Source organism: Pleurodeles waltl, chromosome 6 (assembly GCF_031143425.1).
Source record: "Pleurodeles waltl isolate 20211129_DDA chromosome 6, aPleWal1.hap1.20221129, whole genome shotgun sequence".
Taxonomy (NCBI): Eukaryota; Metazoa; Chordata; class Amphibia; order Caudata; family Salamandridae; genus Pleurodeles; species Pleurodeles waltl.
The window spans coordinates 41,092,335-41,119,678 of NC_090445.1; the positions used below are offsets into that span (position 1 = coordinate 41,092,335).

At 44.4% G+C, this 27,344-nt stretch overlaps 1 protein-coding gene across 2 annotated transcripts in view; it reads right to left on the bottom strand.

Annotated features, from left to right (window-relative positions):
* The window catches only part of PRRT1 (proline rich transmembrane protein 1), a 168,450-nt gene that overhangs the window by 67,340 nt on the left and 73,766 nt on the right, over positions 1-27,344 (bottom strand). For both annotated transcript variants that reach the window (XM_069237184.1, XM_069237182.1), the window contains exon 2: positions 22,653-22,951. In XM_069237184.1, coding sequence (XP_069093285.1) covers positions 22,653-22,951 — 299 coding nt within the window. The remainder of the gene's footprint in view (positions 1-22,652; positions 22,952-27,344) is intronic.

Below are 27,344 nucleotides of genomic sequence, written 5' to 3' on the forward strand. Positions count from 1 at the left end.
CTTTAAGTACACGATGAATAATTGGGCCTTTGTAGCCTGCTCCTATATGGAAAATAATTTTCTCTCTTAGGTGACTCTGCAATCCTTACCGAAGAAAGGCAACTACACTTAAGAAAATACATTGTGAGAAAGTGCTTCGTGGTCCCTGTATGCAGATGGGACTATTCAGTGCTTATGACTTTAATGGAGATTCTCCCACAAGAGAACTGGAGTTACAAGTAAGAAACTTTTCCTTCACCACTCAACAGAACCCAACAACGATATCAATTAAACTCTTATAAACAGATTCAGTCTAAGACAGAATAATTTAATTTGCTAGGAAAGTATCTTTGCCTTTTGCATCACCATGTAGTACCAACAATCATATCAGAAACACAACTGCCTACAACAACACGATGCCCAAGTTCATTAACACCTCCCGGATACAAATCTGCCATAGGAATATCCTGTGACACGTTGAAATCACTGTTTGAACCTTTGTATACCGAAATCATGCTTCACCCTTTTCAGTCATCCATTCAGCAACTTTAACCAGATCCAACCAGTTCACAGATCTTTCACTAGTAGATAGTGGTAACTGAATACAAACTAACTGTCCATCTTTAAAATAAACATACCCAACATTCCGCTCTTAAATTCCATATAACCCCACATCGTCTCCTGATGGTTTCTGACTTTTTGCCTCACATTTTGATAATCAAACGCATAATTATCATTACATTTCATCTTCAATCATCATGTGACTACTATAAAACTGGGAAATTATGGGTTATTTTGGAGGTCAATAGAGTTACTTCCGGTGCCGCTGTCCATCAAACACTGTCCTTCACCGCTAAGTGAACTGACACCTTCATTATCTTGTTAAACATTTCTATTTAACCATTGGCAAAGAAACTCCAAGCCATCCACTAAAACCAGGAGACTCAGTCCAGTGAAGCATGTCTGCAAAAGCTGCCTTTAGACTCTTTGGAAAGGAACACTTCAAGTAATGCTTGTGACTAACACTGTTATAAAGTGTACCGGAATCCTGCATTGGGTCCACGCTGCTCACACAAGAGAAGTAAAGTCGGCAGATGAAGAAGCAATGAGAACAACCACAATTCACAGAGCCAAGCACAAGTGTGCAGTGTGGATCCAGAAGGGGAGAGGTTGAAGGAAAAGTTGGAGAAGGGAAGGGCAAGTCTGGTGAAATTGCTAATGAAAGGGAAGATAGACATCCTGGTGAAGGTACCAGTAGCCAGTTTAAATTTTAGAATCAGAGTGAAGAACGGTTGCAGGGTCACAAGCAGCAGCAAGAAATAGTGAGCTATCCAGCTCATGAAAAGCTCCAGCTGAGAATTTGGGACTCAAGAGCCCACAGAGGAAGAAACAGTTCACAGTGAGTCGAGTTGATGATGCTGGTCTAAGCACAAGATTGACTGTGAATGAAGAAGATTGAACAAGTAAAGAAATAAGAATCAAAAGGGTGCATCAAGGAGACAAGTGGCCAAAGGCAGTTAGGAGTACTTGCAAGCAAAGACATTGGGAGACTGAGAGGTCAGAAATAATCGGAGAAGAACCAGAAATGATTGAAATCCATTCAGAGAACAGTGATAGTGAATCGCCTGTTGTCAAAAGGCCAACAAAAAAGAGAATCCCGAACAGAAACTATGCTTCACCTAAATGGGCATTTTTTAATCTGTGTCTGTGGAAATCCCATGGTAGAAATAAAAAGCAGTATAATGCTACCACATAGCCTAAAAGGGGTAGAAAACATTTACTTCAGTATCATATCTACATCATTCAAGAACCATCAAACTCCAGCCAAATGTAGAACAACATCTCAGAGACTTCCTATCCTCAGATTTTGAAACACTTACTGTGCTCGTACAACAGTATATGGATAAGGTGAGCCTCTCCAGGGAGGAGGGTGGGTTGCATGTGAATCTCTGAAAGATGCCAATACTGGAGAACCACTGATACAGGAAAGTAACTTATTTTCTTCCCCAGGATTGGATCTTTTATCGATTGACATGCTTGAAGCAGAAAAGCTAGCAGTTAAAACATCAACACAATCATGATTATTAATGAAATAATAGGAGATGATGGGATCCAAAAAGAAGCAAAAGCTCATCTCATTGAAATAGATAATGTAACACTGCTTGTCCCACAGCCGCATCTCTATGCTGCCGAATCCAAGCAGAAACTATGTACACATATGTCTGATTTTTTCATGTTGCTGCTCTACAAATGTCTTCAAGAGCCAAACCAACAAGAAGAGCAGTTAACGAAGAGTCATAGTACAAACGCCTATCCATAGGCGTTTGTACTATGGACAGCAAAGACCTTCCAGGTCTATGATGAGAAAATGGAAAGGCTGCTATACGATGCTCTACTTTGTAAAGTGGGGAGCCTTTTCGAGGTTACAATAAGCAATCAGCAACTGGTCTGATTTTTTCACTTGTTTTGTTGTGTGTAAGTAGAATCTTAGACAACTTTTAGCGTCCATTGTATGCCATTGTATCCCCAGTATCCTGCGGATTCGGAAAGAATGTTTTTAAAGACAATTGGCTCATTTAGATTAAATTCTTACGGAACCTTTGGAATGAATGGGCTTGGTCTTTAAAATCATTCTATCATTTCTGTTTTTAATTGTAAAAGCCTGTATTTCACTAACTCTCCTTGCTGATGTCAAGACTAATAACAGTGCCACTTTCCATAACAGAAAGTTCATCTAAGTTTTGTGAATGTGTTTGAATGGACCCTATTTAAATTGTGAGAGCATTGTATTACATTATCAAGATGGAGGAGGTTGTTTTATTGGAAGGAGGACTCTAAAAAGAAACTCTTTGATAATCCTACTTGACCATAAAAATGGAGAATCAGAAGATCTTCTGAAGGTTCCCCTGCGGCTAAGTGTACTTTTAATGAAGTCTGAGCCAAACATGTTTTAGCTAAATGCAGTCAGTAATGCAGAATGTACTCCGGAGGTTCTATTTTAGGGTAGACTTTTGACTTCTGCCACTATAAACAGAAACATTTCTATTTTAAGTTGGTAACTGTTGTTGGTAGATTCATCTCTGGCTCTAGCAAGAATTTTACAGTCTTGTGGGATGTTGAAACATGTGACTGCATTGTATTCATAAGCCAGGCTGACAAGTGTAAGAATTTCGGATCTGGATGTAGTATTTTGTTGTGGTTCATTGTCAATGAAGTAGGAAAAGGTTTCAGTCAAGTATGGCATTTCTCTGAAAGGAGGAGCAGTTTGGTGAACCAATGCTGTCTGGACCATTTAGGGGTGATCAGGATTACGCTGCAAAGTTCTCTCCTCATTTTGTTGAGCTATTTCAGGAGTAGCGGAATTGGGGGTGGAAGCGTAAGTGAAAATCCCTCAAAATCCTATCAAAAATGCATTCTTTCCTGATCCCAGTTGTGGATGCCAACTTGTGTCGAACCAGCATTTTGGATTCTGCCGAGTCACAAACAGGTCTAGATTTGGTTTGCCCCACTGATCAAAGATACTGTCTACAGATTCTTGGCTGAACTTCCATTTGTGGGCAGCTGTTTTTCGTTCTGCTATAACAGTGTGTATTCCTCAAACATGTTCTGCTTTGAGCTTTACTTGGTGTTGTAGGCCCCTTCTGAAAATCCCTTGGACTCTTTGAGACAATGATTGAGACCTTGTACCACCCTGATTGTTGGTGTAGTGCACCGTGGTAGTATTGTCCATGCGGATTAGTACCGATGATTGTCAAGGCGCCCACTTTCTACTGATATTCAAGTCCTGTAAGTAAGCTCCCCACCATTCCAGGAAGGCATCTGTTGTGACAACAAAATAGCCGATTTGAGGTAGGAAGCTTAATCCTGTTGAAAGATTTGTCTCAAGTCCACCAGGGAAGAGATTTTTTGATGCTCTGAGTGATCTTAATTAAATTCTCGAAAAAGCTTTGAGAGTTTGCAGCCATTGTTTGTACAGCTCTTCCTGTACAGGCTGCATTCAAGGATAGAAGGGACTTGAACAGGCAAATTGAAATTAACTTTCTTTTTAGTCATTTTTGAGTTAAAAGCTTGAGTCTGGCTCTCCTGTTTTTTGAAAAATCTGCCTTGTCCTGTATGGTTTCTAAAATGGCCTCCAAGAATGTTGTACTTCTCAATGGATGAAGTGCAGACTTGTGTGGATTAATAGTAAGACCCAGTTTGCTGAATAGGGTCAAACAGACCCCTTGTTTCTTTTACTGCTCCGTGATAGCAACAAAATCACCACCATTTACAGCAACTTCAGCCCTCAACTGAACCCGACAGACCTTGGTAAACACCGCCTGATCTGATCCAAAGAACCAATGCTAACCACATGGCCTGTCATCACCCAAGAAGAAACCGCCACCAGCACATCTATCCACTTAGGGGCCCCATCAAACTGGGGCCCCCACCACGCCTACACCAGAGGACTGCAACCCATCAGCACCATGCTCATACCCATTCTGAATGCCTCCACCTCTTCCATAATCTTCCCAGATGCTTGGAAACATGCAGCTGTCCTCCCATTGTTGAAGAAACCTTGTGTGGACCCTTAAAGGTTCACCAACTACGGATCGATCTCCCTCCTACCATTCCCAGCCAAAGTCTTAGAGAAAATCATCAACAGACAACTCACTGAATACCTCAATGACCACCAACTCCTTGACACCACTCAGTCTGGTTTCAGAACCAATCAGAGCAATGAAACTGCACTCACTGCTGTCACGAATGACATCCCCATGCCTTTAGATAGAGTAAAGAAATCAGCCCTCACCTTTTTGGACTTTTCTACTGTATGTGACACAGTCTCCCACCCATCCTCATCCAGTGTCTACATGACATCAGAATCAAAATTCTACTTCCTGACCATACACCTCGGATGCCCACGACCTAATCTGCAGAGTTCTGCAAGGATCTTCCCTGAGCCCAACCCTCTTCAAAGCATGCGTGATTCCTCTAGTCAGCATCATCCAATCTCTCCTATGCTGATGCAATGCTACTCATTCTCTTCCTCACACACAAGGTGCTCTGACCTGGATCACTGTCAATGCTTGCATGACTGAAATCACCCACTGGGTGAAGACAAATTTTCTAAAGCTGAATGGCAGAAAGACCAAAATTCTGATCTTAGGGAAGAGCACATCACTATGGGACTCCACCTGGTGGCATACAGAGATAGGACTCACACCCACCCTCACCACCACTCACGCCACAAACCCCTTGGATCATCATCGACAGCAAACTCGACATGACCACCCAAGACAATGCTGTTACAGCTTAATGCTTCCATACCCTTAAGATGCTGTGGAAGGTTTTCTAATGGCACCCAATAAGCCCCTGGAAAACCATCAGCCATGCCCTGGCCACAAGCAAGCTGGACTACCAGATTGCTGGGATCAACAGAAAAACTCACTAGAAGGCTGCAGACCATTCAGAACTCGGGAGCCAATATCACTCTCTACCTCCCACGCCGAACTTGCATCTGAACACACCTGAAGGATCTCCACTGGCTCCCCATTCACAAACTAGCACAATTTAAACTCCTCACCAACACTTTCAAGGCACTATATGACACTGACACATATATCAACAATCGCATCTGCTTTCACATACCTTCCAGGTATCTCTGCTCACCCAGAACCCTACTTGCACAAATCCCATACAAAGTCGAGCCTTCTCCTACATCGCTCTTAAAGCATGGAAGGACTTGCCGCTACACATAACATCTTCCTCCTCACTTCTTGAATTCCGCAAAAAGCAGAAAACTTGGCTTTTTGAGTAGTCCCACAAGGTCCTAGGTGCACCCAAACTCACACATTCTTAGCAGCACAATACCCTGCTCCTCCATCTAGATAACATAATAAGAAGGCACTTTTATCAACCAGTTGTCGAGGTGTGGGAATACCTGAGCTAGGCATTTTGTAAAAAATAAAAATGTGGGAGGCTGATTTCAGTCCAAAATGGAGAACTTGTGGTCGGCTACCATGAACCTCAAATATTTTTGGTACTTTGGGTGAGCTGGCACACTTCTTTAAGACTAAGCATTCTCCTTTCTGGAACAGACCATATTCGAAGTGATCCAGCCCTGCTTTAGCATCCAAAACCTATTCTTGGAGAAAGAACAATGATGGGTTTTCAAGTTAAAAACAAATGAGATCCTGTGGCATCTGTTAAAAAGATAGACATTCTCCGTTATGACATCTGGAATGGCAGCAATCATGTATAATCCTGAGATACATCTCCTCATGAGATCATACCTTATGATTCTAATTCCCTCTTGATTGCTCTATTGTTTGATTTTTGCAGGGCTGCCCTTTTATGCACCACATAAATGTTTATCCTATTATGTTTGTCCTTTTTTCCCTTTATTGTCATCGACATGGGCCTTTTTTGTGCTTTACATATGGTTGCCGGATACTGGGAATACTTCTATGAAGCCTATTGGCATTTTTATTATTTGTTGCATATGATACATTTGTTCCAAGATACTGTTTCCTAAGGACTCAATGACCCTGAGTTGTAAATATATCCCCCACCGTTCATATTAAGGGCAGGAGAGCCTAACCAAGTTTCAAGATGGCCGCCATCATCAACACCAAGGGACATGCCCCTGAAATACATGACTTCGCAGGTTTCACCTCTACCTAATCTCGGGACAGCCGCCATGTTAAACACTAAGAAACACGTCTACAAGACATGTAGTGACGGGACTACGCCACGGCATGAAGCTGTCAAGACTCATTATTTACTCCCCAGCCCCTTTTTTACAATCACACGCCAGGTTCGGGGAGCTAACGTAGGTGCTTCATCTATCGTTTCCTAGGGAATTTTGAACAATATAGACCACCACACCAATGCAGCCGCTCTTGGGTTTCCCAATTTCAACTCTGAAGGGCTGCCTCTCTATTTATTTTTGTCTTCTTAGATTCCTGAGTATATGCCTTTGCACCCGGTTACCAAGAGGCCCTGGATCCACTCCAGCATGTGTAAGTGGGCCAGATTTGACACAGAAGGTCATGTCATCCATATATTAATGCACTCTTGATCAGATGAGTACATACATATGACAAGAAAGTAATTGGGAGTATTGACATATTAATGACGTACCATGTAGGTAATACAGAAGGATTGGTGACATTGGATTACTAATTGGCTCCGAGACCCACACACATGCATTGTGGATAAATCTGTAGGGGAGAGTTTGCCCTTTTAGAATGTATATACCTTTCATAGGCAGCACATATAAAAAAAACAGTGTAACTGGTTTTCTCATGTCCTTGTTACTTTCTTACGTGGATCAGCCTTTTTCACATTATTTGTATGGTGGAGGGCTAGGCACTGGTGAACTACTCACTGGCTACATTTGTGAAGGTTACTGACATGGTTGGTACTCCCTAAGGATAGGGTGAAAAGATTTAGGCCCTCATTATGACTGTGGTAGTCTTTTGCCAAGACCACTGCAGCTGCATCTGCCGCAAAACTGTCAGTGCTGGCGGCCTTCTGACTGACGTATAATGACTGCCACCGGATATCCACACCGCCGGCGGTCGGATATCCAGCAGCATTCATCACGGCTGTCAGCGGCGCTTAGCAGGTTCCACTGCCGGCACCGCCACACCAGAAAAACACCGCCCACAGAATTACAACCAGTAATTCTGTGTGGCGGTCTTCTGGTGGTGTGGCGGTGCCAGCGGTGGGGGCGCCGGCTCCCGTCCCCTAACAGAGCAGCACCTTGTTGGACGAGGTAAGTGCAGTCCGCAAGGGGAGAGGGGTGTGTATGGGTGTGTGTGAGTGTGTGTATGCGTGTCATGAATGGGGGAAAGGGACTGTCTGTGCATGCATGCGTGTGTGCCTGTGTGTAAATGTGTAGATAGTGATGCGTGTGGGTAAGCATGTGGGCAGGGGGTGGGGGTGTGCATGGGTGGATGTGTAAGGGGTATGGGCGGTGTAAGTGAGTGCACGCAGGTGTGTGTATGTATAGAAGTGTATATGGTGTGTGTGTGTGCAGTGAGGTACGATTGGGGGTGGGGGGGTGTTTTTGTGAAGATGAGTGGGGGTTGTCTGTGTATGTATGTATGTAGTTGAAGGGAGGGGGTGGTGGATGGTGAGTTTATGCGTGCATATGTAATGTGTATGGGTATGTATGCGTGTCTATGGGGGTGAATGTTGTGAGTGAGTGGGGGGGTGTCTGTGTGTGATTGTGTGTGTGTGGGTGCATGTGTGAGTGTTTGCAGAAGCGTTTGGGGGTATTGGGGCGAAAGGAACACCCACAGGAACCTTTCACCAGCCTTTTTGTGGCCGTCAGACCGCTAAGGAAATGCTGGCGGTGTCATCTGACTCCCGCCGGCCAGGAGGTGGAAACAAGCAGGCTGCGGTAAAGAGGCAGGACAGGCGGAGACACAGCAGTTTGGCTGTGGCCAAACTGCTGTGGTCGTAATATGGCACTCTGCACCGCTGGTCCCGCGGCGGTGAGACTGCCAGGGTCATAATGAGGGCCACAGTCCTGACAAAACATCAAGTGACCTGACCGGGAAGATATAGATGTGAAATGTGTAGATTGATACAGAGAGACCACCAAATAAATTATGTTTTATTGGCTCCCTTAATTACTTTTAACCTCGGCTGGGATCCCAGTCAATAAAGCATATACACTAGAGTTTCGCAAGCCAATATTACGCTGCATGAATGTCAAATGTTCACATTCACCTGTCACATCACTTTTGAACTGAGCAAGACATTGGGCCGTGTTAAGATCTCCTATAAAAAGTGCCCTCTCTCCTCCTTTGGAGGTTATAGAGCTTGCTAGGCATTGCAGCGCCCGCCTAGTGTAGGAGCTAGAACCAATGATGAAGCACAACGGGCAAGTGGGTAGGTTTTCAAGTATCCTTATTTTGGATGCCCTAGGTGGACTCTGAGATAGTAACCACTTGACATATCCTAACCTTGACCTTTTATTGTTTGGCAGAGGCTCATTTTTTAAATGTTGCATTTGTTGTTGTATATATGTCTTGAAATGTACCCATGCAAAATGATTGTTTTCTTAGGTATTTGTTCCACAGTTCCAAAATGGTCTCCCTTCTCCTGTTTCTTTCTTGATTAAAAAGAATCAGGAATAGAAACCTATTCCCTTCCATTGTGGGGTACTTTTTCTATGGCTGCTTTGGTTAGCATTTCCAATTGACGTAGGCAGAGATGAGGTTTCCTCACAGAGGCGTATGAGGTGGTCTTTGGTCGAATTCCAAACTATGACTGTAGGTAATTAAATCGAGAACCTACCGGTCTGTTACTGATTTCAGCTGTTTTAAATAATTTATAATTCGACCCCTTATTGGCTGTTGGGATTTGTGCAAGGGTAACAGACACCTTCATATCATTACTGTTTTAAAACAGTGTCTCTTCCTTGGGAAGTTTGCTTCCTTCTTGGTGTTTGCTTGGTATATGCTGCTGGTGGCCGCTGTCTTTATTGTAGGATATTGTAGTCGGTATTGCTGTTGAAGGGGCTGATATTTTTGTTATCAATATGGTTACTATCATCCTCTGTAAGAGAGGAGCCCTCTCCCTCTTGCTCCTCGAGAGGGCATTCGCCTTATTTGTATAGCACCTTAGTGATTTTGGTGAGTCTGTGCCTCTTTTGATCATCTGTAGGGTGTCATTAAAAATGTTTCACAAATAATGTCTCTCTGTTATACGGCATGTCCAGGATTTTACTTTGGCCTTCAGTCTGAAAGAAGTGGCTTTTAATCATCCCTGTTTACGAAGAACAGTCACTCCCACCAGCTGACAGAAACCTGTAGAAGCGATATCCATTGAACAGTCCACCATCTCTGATCAAGTTTTTTCACTCTTTTGTAGGATCTTTTTTTGCTTCCGTCCTTACATCCTCTAGTAGACAATCTAGGTATGGAGCGATATCTGACCACATCTATCTGTCATGGCGACCAAGGATTGCCAAGAAATTGACCACCCTAACTGCACTCATTAACATGGCGGAAAAATGCTTTTGTGTATTGTCTGGATGGGTACCCTCTTTGGTGGTGCACAGAGAGGTGTAGAAGGATTCTTGGAGAGACATTGAGCTGATTGGGTCTGGTCTGGTTTTTCCAATCAAACAAGCTGAGGGCTTTTATGGTCACTTATATTGCTTATCTGATCTGGGCAAGACAGCATAGACCGTTTGAGAATATTTCATGATTTTACCAACTTGCGACGAATTGAAATACACACAAAGGATTGTTCTAATTGATATTTAGTCTTCCCCTAAAATTCATACAAAAAACAATCTGTTTTATAGACATTGGCAATTTAAATCTTTTCAGCGTTTTTTCCATCAGATTATGAATTCTCCATTGTCCTCAGGAGGAGAAGACTTTAAGTCATAACCAAAGTCCTTGGTACCTATATCAAATCTTCTTGAAGCTAATGTTGACTATAGGGCTGGTATTGGCCTATGTTTGGCCTGGCCTTTTCTGCAGGGTCATTCCCAAACATTTTGCCATTCTCTTCCCAAATTTTGCTGAATACGTTTTTGTTAGCCTTAGGACTCTGTGCACTTTTCCACTGCTAACCAGGGCTAAAGTGCTTGAGCTCTCTCCTTAAAACATGGTAAAATTGGCTTATACCCTATTGGCATATTACATTTATTTATAAGTCCCTGATAGAAAAGACTTTACCAAGCAGAGGTCAAATCAGCATAAAGCTTCTTTTATGCCAATACAGGGGGTGCAGAATTATTAGGCAAATGAGTATTTTGACCACATCATCCTCTTTATGCATGTTGTCTTACTCCAAGCTGTATAGGCTCGAAAGCCTACTACCAATTAAGCATATTAGGTGATGTGCATCTCTGTAATGAGAAGGGGTGTGGTCTAATGACATCAACACCCTATATCAGGTGTGCATAATTATTAGGCAACTTCCTTTCCTTTGGCAAAATGGGTCAAAAGAAGGACTTGACAGGCTCAGAAAAGTCAAAAATAGTGAGATATCTTGCAGAGGGATGCAGCACTCTTAAAATTGCAAAGCTTCTGAAGCGTGATCATCGAACAATCAAGCGTTTCATTCAAAATAGTCAACAGGGTCGCAAGAAGCGTGTGGAAAAACCAAGGCGCAAAATAACTGCCCATGAACTGAGAAAAGTCAAGCGTGCAGCTGCCACGATGCCACTTGCCACCAGTTTGGCCATATTTCAGAGCTGCAACATCACTGGAGTGCCCAAAAGCACAAGGTGTGCAATACTCAGAGACATGGCCAAGGTAAGAAAGGCTGAAAGACGACCACCACTGAACAAGACACACAAGCTGAAACGTCAAGACTGGGCTAAGAAATATCTCAAGACTGATTTTCTAAGGTTTTATGGACTGATGAAATGAGAGTGAGTCTTGATGGGCCAGATGGATGGGCCTGTGGCTGGATTGGTAAAGGGCAGAGAGCTCCAGTCCGACTCAGACGCCAGCAAGGTGGAGGTGGAGTACTGGTTTGGGCTGGTATCATCAAAGATGAGCTTGTGGGGCCTTTTCAGGTTGAGGATGGAGTCAAGCTCAACTCCCAGTCCTACTGCCAGTTCCTGGTAGACACCTTCTTCAAGCAGTGGTACGGGAAGAAGTCTGCATCCTTCAAGAAAAACATGATTTTCATGCAGGACAATGCTCCATCACACGCGTCCAAGTACTCCACAGCGTGGCTGGCAAGAAAGGGTATAAAAGAAGGAAATCTAATGACATGGCCTCCTTGTTCACCTGATCTGAACCCCATTGAGAACCTGTGGTCCATCATCAAATGTGAGATTTACAAGGAGGGAAAACAGTACACCTCTCTGAACAGTGTCTGGGAGGCTGTGGTTGCTGCTGCACGCAATGTTGATGGTGAACAGATCAAAACACTGACAGAATCCATGGATGGCAGGCTTTTGAGTGTCCTTGCAAAGAAAGGTGGCTATATTGGTCACTGATTTGTTTTTGTTTTGTTTTTGAATGTCAGACATGTATATTTGTGAATGTTGAGATGTTATATTGGTTTCACTGGTAATAATAAATAATTGAAATGGGTATATATTTGTTTTTTGTTAAGTTGCCTAATAATTATGCACAGTAATAGTCACCTGCACACACAGATATCCCCCTAACATAGCTAAAACTAAAAACAAACTAAAAACTACTTCCAAAAATATTCAGCTTTGATATTAATGAGTTTTTTGGGTTCATTGAGAACATGGTTGTTGTTCAATAATAAAATTAATCCTCAAAAATACAACTTGCCTAATAATTCTGCACTCCCTGTAGAATAGAACAAGCTTTTGGTTCTCCTAAAGAAGTTTTTCAGGTGCTCAAAGAAATCCTTCAGTCACTCCTAGATGGGGACACTCCTGAAGCTTCGGAAGAGCATTGTAACAACTTGGCCAAGTTCTTTCAACAAAAGATCACCAACATTTATGCAAACTTTTCCAAGAGTAGGGCTATGTCGGAGGGTCCAGCCACCCGTTCCGTCAGTCCTGTACCCACTATCTCTCAATTTACCCCTCTCTCACAGGATCAGGTTGCCTCGCTCCTTACCTCTTTTAAATCTGTATCACCTTTGGATCCGGCTCCTTCCTATATATTAGCTCGGGGGGCCTCGGTGATAGTCCCAGTTCTGACTGAATTATTGAACTCTTCATTAGCTACGGGCACAGTCCCCGGTCAGTGGAAACATGCAATAGTCAAGCCGCTGTTGAAGAAACCTAACCTGGATGCCACGGTGCTTAAGAACTATAGACCCATATCGCTATTACCCATCCCTTCCAAAATACTAGATAAACATATTAATATTCAATTGTCTACGTTTTTGGAGAATAACAATATCCTTTACCCTACTCAGATGGGTTTTAGACCCTGTCACAGCACTGAATCGGCCTTGATTGCCGTCACGGAAGAGGCTAGAAAGCGCATGGATCAGGGTCACATGACGGCGGTCATTCTTCTCGATTTAAGCGCTGCTTTTGACACAGTAGATCACCTTGTGCTTGGGCAAAGGACAGAGATTGGAATTGAGGGTCTAGCACTTAGTTGGCTTACCTCGTTTTTAGAGGATAGATCATTCCAGGTCCTCGATCGATCTTATTTCTCTGACAGATTTAATTGTAGTTGCGGTGTGCCACAGGGCTCCTCGCTCAGCCCCACACTATTATTATTATATATATATATGCCCCCCTGGCTGAGCTGGTGGAATCATTTGGATTATCTCTTGTTTCCTATGCAGATGACACCCAATTGGTGGTCTCATTTTCCATGAATTCAGCCTCGGAGGGACCCTCACTATCCTCCTGCCTACAGGCAGTATTAGGATGGATGACGGATGGTATGCTCCAGCTAAATGGCGATAAAAAAGAGATAATGATTTCACGGCATCATCCTGGCCTGGGCGAGAATCTTTTGCTGCCAAGCTCCTTGGGGGAATTGCCTCCTCTTAAGAAGCACATCAAAAGCTTAGGAATCTGGTTGGAACCCCAACTTACGCTGGAACAGCATGTTAAGAAAATCTCTGCCACTTGCTTTGGATTAATGAGACTCTTAAGGAAGGTCCTTGCAATACCTCCAGCACTTGCGAAAGCGCTTATTATCCAGGCGATTATTTTGTCTCGACTTGATTATGATAATGGATTGTTTCTCGGCTCCCCCAAATATGTGAAAAGGAAACTACAGGTGGTGCAAAATGCTGCGGGTCGCCTCCTACTAGATATTCCTAGACACATTTCTGTGAAACCGGCTCTTGCTTCTCTTCACTGGCTCCCAGTGGAACAGCGCACAAAATTCAAAACTTTATGCTGTATTCACAGGTGATTGTACAACAGAGGCCCTCCTCTGCTAAAGACCTTAGCTTATTTCTATAAGCCTACCACAGATCTTAGGTCGGCATTGGCAGCATTGGCTACGTTACCCAGATTAAAAAAAGCCAGATGGGGTGGTGCCACAATGGCATATCTGGGAGCCAAACTGTGGAACTCCCTTCCCTTGAGGCTCCGACTAACTAGTCACGAGTTTAACTTTCAAAAGGCACTCAAAACTTGGCTGTTTTAAACCTAGACGTTTTCCTTCCTAGTCAGGGGATGGTCCTTCAGTGCTGGGAGGCCTTCGGGTAGCCATGCACGTTATAAGTCAACTAACATAACATAACATAACATAGAGTGCACTACAGGTGCCCAGGGCATATAAATTAAATGCTACTAGCGGGCCTGCAGCATTGATTGTGCCACCCACTTCAGTAGCATTTTAAACATCTCTCAGGCCTGCCATTGCAAAGCCTGTGTGTGCAGTTTTAAACTACCATGTTGACCTGGCAAAATAACCCTTTTGCCAAGCCCAAACCTTCCCTTTTGTACATATAAGTCACCCCTTAGATAGGCCCTGAACAGCCCATACGGCAGGGTGCAAGACATGTACTTTTATGTTTTACAGGTCCGTGGAGTGAAACATTCTTAAATTTGTTTTTCACTACTTGAAAGCCTATCTCCCGCATAGGATAACATTGGAGTTACCTTAGTACATTTGATAAGTGAAATTTTCAAATGGGAAGAGATAATTAGTTCATATTTGAGGTCCCTGGAATGACAAATTAAAATACTCACTTATGGTGAAGTCGGATTTTAAATTACAATTTTGAAAATGCCAATTTTAAAAAGTTGGCATTTTCCCGCCTTAGCCATTTGGTGCCTGAAACCTGGTCTGGGTCACATGACTGGGTGCAACTGACGGCCTTTGCGAATTCCTCCCAGACATTCACACAATAGGGGGATTAGGTGTGCCTGGATGGGACATCTGTTGGCAGGATGGAGGGGCAAAGCTGTGCACAACCCCACTTGTAACTCCACAAACAACTGAATAGCCTGTGCTATGCCTTCGCACAAAGGACCTAAGGACCCTGTATTGTCATTTCAGCCAATCTGAAGCCAGGGCACGGGAGGCAGTGAATGCCAGGCACTTCAAAGTCACTGTCAAGAAGCTTCACCCACCTTCCAGAACCAAGGCACCATGGTGTAAATGTAGGACTGTAGACACCAATTCTTCAGTACAATTCAGGACCTGTGGATACTCTGCCAAGAAGAAGGACTGCAGTGTTGCTACAAGGACTGCCACTCTGCTGGACTACTGTTCTAAAGCAACTTCTGCCCTGCTGTGCTGACCTGCTGCTCTCTTGCCTGGGAAGTAAGAACTGGACCCACAACTTCATCTTGAACCCAGGACCCCAGAGTGACTCGATAGGATAGTCTGCTATAATCCTGATCTGAGCCTCAGGGACATAAAAGGCTTCCCAGCAGCTCCTGTGCCTGGCTTCAGTGAGTTCCTGACCCCCAAGTGGTGGCTCTGATCCTGGACCCTGGGTGTGGCTTCGGAGATGTTAAAATCAATCTTTTAGGATCCTCACGACCGCGATCGGGTCAGTTCATACCAGAACCGCACTGCTTTCACCAAAAATCAACACAAGCCACTGTCAGCCCATCTCTTCACACAGTAGCATCGACCGCATGCAGGGCCCTACAAAAGCGAAGCACCAGCACATCTGTCAGCCGCACCTGGCCTGCTCTTTGCCCCACGCCATCAGCCTCTCACTATGCCCTGCTGGCTCCTCGCGACCCTCTCAAATGCAAACAGGACTCTTGGCACAAAACTTGATAAGGTAAATCTTTAGTGGTTTAAGCCAGGACTGTATGCGACCCATGCTCCATCGCAGTCAGTCTGAACAATTGACTTTGACCCGGTTCAGAGTGACCAGACAGCCGCAGTTGGCACTTTATGCTTTTGGGCACTTTTAAAAATTCATAACTCCAGTTCTACTGCTTGGATTTTTGTCATTTTGGTCATGTTTTATGTATTATTTTTTTAACCTAGTGCAGGATACTTTATGTGTAGTGTTTTCACAGTTTTTCTGTTTGAAGTGTTGCACAAATACTTTACACATTGCCTCTCAGGTAAGCCTGACTGCTCTGTGCCACACTAACAGGGGGCTGAGCACAGGTTAATTTGGGGTTTGTTTGTGTCTTACCCAGACTAGTATTGATTGATTCTTGACTAGGGCTAACACCCCAGTCAAGCAGTAATCTAATTTCTAACTGCCCATATGTTGACTCGGTCTATCACTATATTGCTGTGCTCCCATAGAATAATACCAGGGATGTGGAATTCCTATAGCCCAACGCCTAGGACATATTGTTTGGAGTCAAAGGCAACAGGTTTTCTTGTTTATTTTGTCCTTGGGACAAGAAGGCCCAACCCCCTGCAGCACAAACCCTTTGGCTGCCAGTTTACAGAGAAGGGAACTGCCTGCAGTTGAGATAAGAAAATAAGTTACTTACCTGTAACTGTAGTTCTCTAGTATTGGAATCTTTCATAGATTCACATGCTTGAATCCTTCCCCGTCGTCGAGATGGGAGCCCCCGGTACATCAAAACAGCTATACATACAGGCTACTGCAAAGAAAAAAGGCCCAAGCCTTCACTTTAGTAGCCTATCCTCATCATTATGAGCAAAAGGACCAAAACAAGGCCCAGCCAATCAGGCTTCCCCTCCCTCTAGAACCCTCCTGAGAGGAGCTCCCTTCCCTCAGATTTTCTCAAGCACGGGTATAAGAGTATCTGAAGAAGACAGGAGAAGGTGAGCTTCCCAGGGGAGGAGGGAGGGTCGCATGTGAATCTATGAAAGATTCCAATACTGGAGAACTACAGTTACAGGTAAGTAACTTATTTTCTTTCTCCAGTATTGGAACTTTCATAGATTCACATGCTTGAATCAGAATAGCAAGCAGTAATGAAGCACATTGTAAACATTAAAGCATACGTATAGTTATTGATACATGCACACACGAATGCATCTATATACAAACCCATACACATATATATATATATATATATATATATATATATATATATATATATATATATATATATATATATATGTATATATATATACCTCGTAACATCCATATATCAGCAAAATCTTACGGTACTTTAAAACAGGCAAAACTATGAATATGAAAGCCGTAAAGGAAGAAAAACAAACTTATGCAATGTGCACAAATTAGACTGGGCTGGCGGGAAAAGGAATAAAGAACTTACAATAGCTCACTGCTACTGGAAAAGGTGTCGCAACACTGCTTGTCCTACCACCATATCTCCTTGCTGAGTTTCCTACAAACAGTAATGTCTTGCGAAAGTATGCACAGACTTCCATGTGGCTGCTCTGCAGATGTCTTGAATGGGCACTCCAGCAAAAAGTGCCATGGATGCAGACATTTTCCTTGTAGAATGTGCCCGCGGTGGATTCTGCAAAGGTTTTCCTGCCGATGTATGACAATAGTTTATGGCAGAGGCTATCCACCTCGCAATTCCTTGTTTAGATAAAGCTCGCCCCTTAGCGGGGAGCACTGGAAGCCACAAAAAGCTGGTTAGATTGTCTAAACTGTGTTAGTTCTGTCCAGGTAAAATTTCAGGCACCTCTGAACATCCAAAGAGTGTAGATCCTGTTCTGCTGGCGTCGATGGATTAGGAACGTATGTTTTCAGTATCACTGGTTGATTTATATGAAAATCGGACAGCACCTTAGGTATGAATTTTGGGTTTGTTCGCAAAATTACTCTATCCTTTTTGAATTGTAAGAAAGGATCCTGGATCGTGAATGCCTGTATTTCACTTACTCTTCTAGCTGAGGTGAGAGCAAGCAGAAGAGAGACTTTCCAGGATAGGAACTTTATATCTGCCTTGTGGATTGGCACAAACTGTGGTTTCATTAATTGAGACAAGACCAAATTAAGGTGCCATGAAGGAGGTGGAGGCCGTTCCGGAGGGAAGGACCTGAACAGACCCTTCAGAAACAGTTTTATGACTCTCACCGATCATAGGGGAGGCTCGTTCTCCGTACGCCTATAACGGGAAATTGCTGCCAGGTGAACTTTAATCGAAGAAATTGCCAAACCCGATTTGGCTAGGAGTAGAAGATAAAGTAAAATCTGCTGCGGAGATGACGAAAAGGGGTGCACCTGGACCCGAGCACACCAAGAGCAGAATCTCTTCCACTTCAGACGATAACATTTGTTGGTACTCTCAGCTACAGCTCTGGCAAGAATGGCCCTGCAATCCGATGGCAAATCTAAATGCGCAAACTCATGGTGTTCAGGAGCCAGGCTGTCAAGTGAAATGAAGCTGGATCCGGGTGGAGAACTTGGCCCTCGTTCATCGTAAGTAGGGAGGGTATAGCTGGTAGAGGGATGCTGCGGCTCTGCGAGAGATGAAGGAGTTCTGTATACCAAAACTGATGAGGCCATGCTGGAGCAATCAGAAGGAGCTTGCAGCGTTTAATCTTGATCTTCGCCAGAACCCTTGGAATCAGGGGAATGGGAGGAAAAGCTTAGGCATAAATTCCTGACCATGCCATGGAAAACGGATTCCCCCAAGAGCCCTGATGTGGATCCCGACTTGCGAAGAAATGGCATTTTGCATTCTGCGGGGTGGCGAAGAGATCTAAGTTCGGTTTCCCCCATCGGGCGAAAATCTGATTCAGAACTTCCTGGTCCAATTCCCACTCGTGGTTGGACGACCGAGATCTGCTCAGGGAATCCGCAATGACGTTCTGTATACTTGGGACATGTTCCGCTCGAAGGTTTATTTTGTGGCTGATAGACCATTCCCAAATGTGCTGAGATTCTCTCGTTAAGAGTAGAAACCTAGTTCCTACCTGCGTGTTTATGTAATGCATTGTCGTTGTGTTGTCCGTCTGGATGAGAACCTTTTATTTTCAGGAGAAAAGCGCACAGCGCTAGTCGAACAGCCTTCAATTCGAGGTAATTGATGTGAAAGACTTTCTGATGCGGCTTCCATTTGCCTCTTACTCGCAGGTGTTGGAGGAAAGCACCCCATCCTTTGAGGGAAGCGTCTGTAGTTATCACCCAAGGTGATTTTTGTGGGAGAAAAGACAGTCCCTTCGTTAAGTGAGACTCCTTAGTCCACCAAGCTAGAGAGAGCATCATGGGCCTCGTCATCCTGATGATATCGTCGAAAGACCCCATGGCCTGTGCCCATTGAAGATCTAACTGCTCCTGGAGGGGTCTCATTCTTAGATGACAGAAAGGTACCAGAAGAATGCAGGAGGACATCATCCCTAACAGGGACTTGAAAAGGCGAACTGAAACGTACTTTCTTTTTTGTAAACGCTTCGCGAGGGAGATGAGCTTTCTCCATCTGTCTTCTGTAGGGGCTGCCTTGTTGGTGGAAGTGTCCAGTACAGCCCCTAGAAAAGTTCTTCTCCTTAAGGGCTGGAAAGCTGATTTTTCGCGATTGACCGTTAGGCCCTGGCTCGTGAACAGCTCGATACAAACTCTTGTGGACTTCTGCGCCTGCGATCTGGCTTTGACCAGCCAGTCGTCCAGATACGGGAAGACTTGATGGTTTTGCCTCCTGAGAAAAGCTGCCACTGGAGCCAAGCACTTGGTGAAGATCCTGGGGGCCGACTTCAGGCCGAAGGGCAAGACTTTGAACTGGTAATGGTCTCCGGCTACTGCAAATCTGAAATATCTTCTGTGGGAGGGATTTATAGGGATATGAAAATATGTGTCCTGTAAATCGAGGGTGGCCATGAAATCCCCTGGATGTCTGATAAGGTGATCATACAGAATTATTGTTTTTTTAGATAAATGTTGAGATCCCTGAGGTCTAAAATTGGGCGCCAACTTTTTTGTTTCTTTTGGACTAAGAAGAATCAGGAGTAATAACCCTTTCCTCTCTCCTGATGTGGAACCTTTTCTATAGCTCCCTTGAGAAGCATGGACTCGACCTCCTGTCTGAGCAGATGCAAGTGCCTCACCTTCCGAGGAAGGGGAGGCTTCGTAGGGGGGTAGTGCAAGAATTCCAGGGTATGGCCAAACTGTATGAGATTTAGGACCCATTGGTCTGATGTTATCTTCTGCCAATTGTGGAAGTAGAGGGAAATCCTTCCCCCTAGTTTTGAACGCAAGTGAAGGTTTGTAGCCGGAGACGATAGCAAGTCATTGTCTACGGCCTGCGTCTTTTGGTTGTCTTCCAGCTTTTCCTCTCTGGGAAACTCTCGAATAAGTCGCCTGTTGAGGCATTCTCTATTGGAATTGAGGACAAAAGGAATGGGAAGCCGCACAGACTGAAGGATATCTGTACTGCTGAAACCCTGGTCTGTACGATGAGTAGCCACGGCTTTGAGTTCCTCGGAAAGGCTGTCTTTTAAACTGCAGGGTACCCAGAGACCTGGCTGTATCCGTGTCAGTCTTGATTGACTGAAGGGCATCATCAATGTGCTTCTCAAAAAGGGCTTCACCATCAAAGGGAAGGTCAAGGATCTTATTTTGGACCTCGGGCCTAAATGAAGTCGCTCGGAGCCAACCTTGCCTTCTGAGAACAGCAGAACCTGCCATCTGACGTAAAGCCCTAGTAGCGGTGTCCATAGCGCAGTCTATAATTTCTGCAGAAGATCTCTCCCCTTCCTGCAAGACTTTCTTTGCTTCTGATTTAGAGTCTTCAGGCAGTTCATCCAAATAGGGCGCAATGTCAGCCCATATCGGCCTATCGCATCTGCCTAAGATAGTCTGAGAGTTAGAAGCTCGTATAATAAGCGAAGCCATTAACAAAAAACGTTTTCCTATATTGTCTAATCTCCTACCCTCTTTGTCTGGTGGGGCAGAGATTGGTGCTGAAGGGTTCATTGATCTGCACTGAGCCGCCTGAGCAATTACTGAATCGGGTCTAGGATGGCCCGTGAGGCAGGCCGGAGAATCTTCAGGCGCCTTATATTTCTTATCAAGGCGAGGTAGAACTGGGGTGACCGTGGCTGGGTTCTTCATAACTTTAATTCCCATTCCAGATATAGTCACAATCGGCATAGATTTAATGCTCTTTTGAAAAGGCTCCTTAAAATCGTACTAAAAACAGTCCATCTGTTTTGTGGGCATGGGCAACTCAAATCTTTTAGCAGCTCTTTCCAGCAGGTTGTGGAAACCGCCAATGTCACCCGCAGGGGAATCTACAGGAACCGGAGAGGGAGATGACGGAGTGGGAATTTGAAAGTCATCCAAATCAGTTACTGCGTCCGGCAACTCTCCTTCCTCTCTATCATCATCATCTTCAGAGGAGGACAAATCCTGCACAGGAATGGAAACCGGTGTTTGTGGCGGTCCCTGGGATGTTTGGATTCCTGGATGGACAGGTGTAGAAGGTATAGAGGATGGAACAGGTTGCTGAACTTCCAAGCCAGCTGGTGGAAACTGCTTTCTGTAGTCGTCCAACATAAGCTGTAGATCAGCTATGAGTGATCCTGGCAAGGAAACCATCTGCTCCTGATAAGGATACTGGTGAGATTGCAGGTAGTAAGATTGCGGATCATGCTGGGTGTCCTCCTCTAGATCCTGGCACTTGACGTGCAGTTCTGATGGGCTATGAGCAACCCCGAAAAGGTCCCTCATCATCTGAGTCCTCTTGCTCCAGCAGATGCGTAGGTACCAAGGCTGAAACTCTACCTGGAGATGTTACCAACGGTGAAAAGAAAGAAGGCTTATTGTGTGTTTTAACCCTCGTCGAAGGCATCGCCGACGGCATCGTTGACGGCAACACGGATGACAACGTCGACTTGAATATAGACGGTACACTCGTCGGCATCACCGATGGCATCGTGGATGGTACCAGCGTAGTTGGCGGCATCGTCGACGGTATCAGCGTCGCCGACGGCAGCACCGACGGAGACATCGATGGAGAAATTCTCATCGACGAGGAAAGCGACGACGGTAGAGTCAACGTCGACGGTCTCACAGGCGGTAACATGGATGAAGGCGAGGCGATGGGTGCCCTGCGGATTACGACCTCCTTCTCTGCCAGTCTTTTCATGGCGAAGGCTGACGGAGAACATGTGCAGGGGGCCACAGGGGGGCCCTGCACTGCCTATGCACTTGCCATAGACAGTGCAGGGGTCCTCCTGCCCAGCACCCAAAAACTCTAACTCATCTCCCATACAAAGTGAATAGTGACAAAGCTTGAGGTAGTTATCTAATTTACAGAAAGAAGTGTAGAGGAAGGTATATGTAATATAGTCACTCTTGTATGTTTAGTTTTCAGGAACAACAAGTTCTTCACCCGAGTACACAGGTTATACAGAAGTCACTAAAGTATATCTATTCATTGCAATAATTAAATACAAAATAGTTAAGTTCAGTTAGAAAGGATATCTCTTATTGCCTTTAGACAAACCTCTACAACTAGCATATGTGATGTGCAAGGGTGGTGAAGTCCAGTGGTCTGTTTTATCTCTGATACCATATCCCTTTCTACGCTTTGACCACTGGCCCTCATATACTTGTAAATACTAGTGGAGGAGGTGAGAGACAGACGAGTGCATCGCTTCAGCTAAATTTCAAGTGAAAGATTAGTGCTTTCTGACAAATGCTCTGCTTCTGCTAAACACCTCCTCGGCTACTTAATTCAACCACCATGAGAATGGCACCTTGTCGCTTCTCAAACTGCGTACTTTCAGAGTTAAGTCAGCACATTCAGCCCCACTAACTCAGACAAAGGAGGATACTTATTCCAGTCCATTTGAGCCCTCTCACCTGCCCTCAAAAATAGTTGACCCTGCCCCTCGCATTGTCTTATCCAATTGGCCTGGCAAAAGCACACTCACCGTCCCAACAGGATACACTGGCACGTAGGCGGTGCAGGGCTGCAGCTGGACTTGGTAGCCGGGATGCATGTACCCGCCCCCGGGTAGTGTTCCCCCTTGCGTCTGGACTACATATCCTTGAGGATTGCCATTAAACTGGGTCTCTTGAACGTATCCCTGGTTGTCAGGCCGGGGTAGGGTAGCAGAGCTTGGCTGTGGTGGAGGGTCGTTGTAGCCTGGAATTACACCATTGCAGGGCCCCTCTGGCTGGACAGGATTATATGGAGGAGGAGATGTGTGAGGTGCCCCTTCTGGTAATCCTAAAAAACAGACAGAATTACACATTAAGAATAAAACATTCTGTGATCAGATGAAAGGATCACAAAATTCGCATTTGACTGATGTAATGGAATGATCAGGAGTATGATCTTCAGACCTGTTCATATGCTTGATGTTAATACATATACACAAGGGTTGGCGATGGGAGCTAGGACTGAAATGAAACCTAACGCAGGAGACGCTGCTTGGACTGGGACTGCAAGCTACGGCAGCCCTAATCGCCTTTAAGAAGAGGAGGACTGGGCAGACAGATGCAGTTGATATAATGTCATCTGGTGATCAGTTACTCAATAAGTTGCTGGACTGGTCCTGCGGTCTCTTTCCCTGCCACATGATTTAATGAGTGGATATATTTGACATATCCTTTAAAACAGATTTCTAGTGGCCACCCTGAGAATTCTAATGGTTGAAATTCAGTTATATCAGCTACAAAGACAAAGGTAGGTTGCTGTAAAGTGACCGCAGCTGAGAGTGCACTGTGCTGTCCTTGGTAGGGAGAAATCAGGCACTGCTGCTGCACTAATACCCAGTGGCCAATGGTCAGAGTATGGTTCAGGGTAATGTCCCAGAGTGGCTCTGCAGGCTACCTCTCTTATGCATCTTATGCAGGGGGAGTCTGAGGGCCTCTGGTATTTGGTAGTCAGGTGCTACTCTGATTGCTGGCAAGATGACTACACTGTACTCTACAAAACACAAAGTGGTCCCTGTGGAGTACCATATCTGCTCTTAGAAGCACCGTACAAGTGGCAATGGCGAGTAAAGAGAACTTGTGCATTTCTGCTGGGAGACAAAGGGTGGGAAGCTAAGACATCTATCAAAGAAGACGGGTAGACTCCAAAGAACGCTGCCTTGCTAATATCTCCCCTGCCTTAATGTTGCTAACTGTAAACCAGCACAGACGATGCAAGTATCGAGCTAGGGGTGTGACAATGATTCATAACCAATAGGTCGAGAGCCGAAGGACGGCAGTATGTAGGATATAAGGAACTTTTTAAAAAGACACATTTACTTCCACTTACTGACTACAGCTTGAAAGGCAGCATAACAAGCAATATTCAGCAAATTACCTTCTTGACCCTGCAAACATCTGAAACCCTCACAGGGGCTCAGCATGAGTTCTTCAGGAGGGTATTCCTGAGATTACAAGGTGTAGAACATGACTCCATCCCAGCAGCAGACAGCATGCAAGGCTCTCCCAAGCAGCCCTGCAGCTTTGATGTGGACAACCTCCCCCACCCTGACCGATGACCTGCAGTAGCCAGCCCCCACTCAAAATTAGCATCTGTTCAGATCAAGTGGTAGATCTGATGAGTAAAGTCACCAGAATTGGGCACAGTATGCAATTTCTAAACCAGTAATTCCAGTTCCCTCAAGTAATCCCCCATTCCGAGGATTTCAATGCATAATCCAAGAAGTTTGAAGGAGAAATTCAGGCCAGAACTGGTAATTCCAGCTCCCAACCCTTTCAACCTCTGCGTATTTCAAAAGAGGCCCTAATATTTAGCAGAACAGATAAGGAATCTTCTACCTGAATCCTGGTATGTCATTTGCAAACTAAAAGAGAACAGAGATAGCGAACACCAGACAGCCCCCACTGACAATGAGATGGGCTAAATTGTAAGGCTGGATAGCAAAGACGCTCACTTTGACACAACAGAGGCCAATAGCTTGATTACAAAAATCTGATCAGTGTTGTATAGCTATGTAGAAGAGAGATTCCCTTTTGACCTGATAACAAACTGTCAAATAACGCCTAACCTACTTAACCTCTACAGGTAAGTCGTGTTGTATGAGGGACAAATGCATTAGGGAGCATTTGATTTTTGGAATTCTAAAATTTGCCATTCGAGCCCAAGGATCTAAATTCCCATCTGGATCTGAATTGTCCAAATGGGAATTTACCCACAAATTCAGATGTTATTCATTGTAGGAAAACAGAGTGTTAACATTTGGGAGAGTCCTGAGTCTCCACTTGAGCCATGCCTTAGATCCCACAGCATCATTGAAAACTACAAAGGTAAAGTATGGTTAGATAAAGACAATTGGGTGACCATGGTCAGTTTTCAAGGAGGACCATTCCTTAGACATGCTGTGGGCCGAGCAGCGATAGAACGAGTTGAGGGAAGCATTTGTGGTTCGTCCTCGTCAAACGTTTCACCTATTGACTATTCAGAAGGTTGGAAATCAGCTGCAAGACAAGGCAAAAGGCTGTGCTGAGCAAGGCTCTACCTCTTTTTCACAGTCCTGGTGTGGCTTGAAGTTTGCAGTGTTGGACAGTTCTAATATTGATGCCTGCCGATGTCCTGACTCCTGATATAACACTATCTGCCTGGGATGGTTAGTTTTTCAGCTAGTATGTAAGGATGTTGTTTCCGATAACTTTGTAAATGATAGAACCTGGTTTGAAATGATACCAGCCTTTGAGGGGAAGCCAATGTAGTTTTTTCAGTGTTGGTGTAATGGGCTCGATCATTTTCAAGCCCTTAGGTAGATGAGCTGTAAGATGTAGGAGAACATTCAGGGGTTCCAGTGTGGTTTTAGGACGGTGTTGAGCAGGTCTCTGCCTTTATCTAGGAGGGAGAGGACCCAGGCTTGTACTATGATTCAGAACATGGTTTCAAACTGGAAATGTTTCACTTTATTCCAGGATAGACATTTGTATCATATCCACACACCATTTAGAATCAAAAATGAAATTAATTAAAAAAGGTATAAGTAAACTTAAACATTTCTTTTCAATTTAGATGACTTTAGATATTCTGTGACTAAACCCCACATTTAATGTATCACAGCAACGTATGAAACCGAGATAAACAAGGTTCTAGATTACAGAAGCACTATGGACTTATAAGTAAACCAACAGTTCAGTTTATACATGAATTTGTGAGTAGTCCTAGTTGCAGTGGCAGAATATGATATATACTTGCAACTGTGCACTTCATTACAAAGAAAAGGCAACAGTCCACATGTTCTGTGCTAAGATGACGCATCTCTGGTCAGCAATGAAGTGATGCTGGAATAAGAGACTTTCCATACATTTTTGCAGGGGTGGCTCCTCCATTAGGGCGGAGGAGCGCCAAACACCACCAGCAACGACAGTAGCAAAACGTTTATCAAACAAAGATAATGAACTGTGTTCATTATCATTCTTTGGTAAAAGGGCAGGGCCACGGGGTGACATGCACTGAGGAGCTCCCCCTCAGAGCGCATGTGTATTTGACCAGCTGTCTTGGGCCGGCCAAACACACATGCGCTGTAAGCTCTCTCCAGCCCAGCAACACAATTGCTGGGCTGGAGAGAGAGCCTGCACAGGCTCCCAGTCTGCCTGGGAGCGCCCTAGCTGGACGCTCCCATCCAATCCTGATGCTGCTATGAGTGGCACCAGGATTGTCTGGAGGGCAGGCTGGGAGCCTGTGGCTGCAGCTAGGAGAAGCAGTCGCAGAGGGGCGCGCAGCAGAGGAGGTAAGTGGTTTCTTTTTAAATTTTGTTTTGATTTAATTTGAATTCCCAACCCTCCCGCCCCCTCCCTCCCTCGCGCGCTGCCCCGCGCCTTCTACTTGTCGCAAGCTGCTCCTGCAATTTTTTAACACACCACTGGCTGAGAAATATGCAACAAATAATTTTGAAACGACCCTCACAGAGACTTTACAACAGCCTATATTTTTTAAAGTATAGACAATAAAAGCATCGCAATAACAAGAACGTAGGGGGTGGAGAGTTGTCACGAAAAAATAATAAAGGACTTTAAGGATATGAATAATCTAGCTAGGCAGATGTGTCGAAAACTAAGTGGTAATATAGCGATAATTATAATCTACAAAATCAGAGGGCTGTTCCCACAAATATTACAAAAATGGAAAAGACTGAAGATTAAAGAACACTTGGAAAAACAGACAGAGTAGAGTTGATATGCAATCACTAAAATTCTTCAATAAAAAAGAAGGAATCCTGGGAAATTTATGGCCTTGTTAATGCTGCGTGAGCGAAGCAAGAGATCTGCACAATAATGAATGAGTCGCATCTAAGACTTTTTTTTAGGAGGTGCCCACACCCCCTCTTTTTTTAACATTTTTGGTTTTTAGGGCTACCCTACCCAACCTTCTGCTTGTAAATTAATTACTGCCACTCACCTGCCCCTTAAATCTAAAAATAATTGGCTTACCCTTACCCGACCCAAATCCTATCCATGAACCTTAAAAAGGATAAGTTACTTACCTGTAATTCTAGTTCTCTTCCAGGGGAATCTTCATCAAAATCAAGCACTGAATTATTCCCGCCCGCATGTGGGGACCACGGACCACATAACACATATACAGTAAATATACATATATATAAATAAATGAACATACATATACATGCAGCCTATGTCATAAA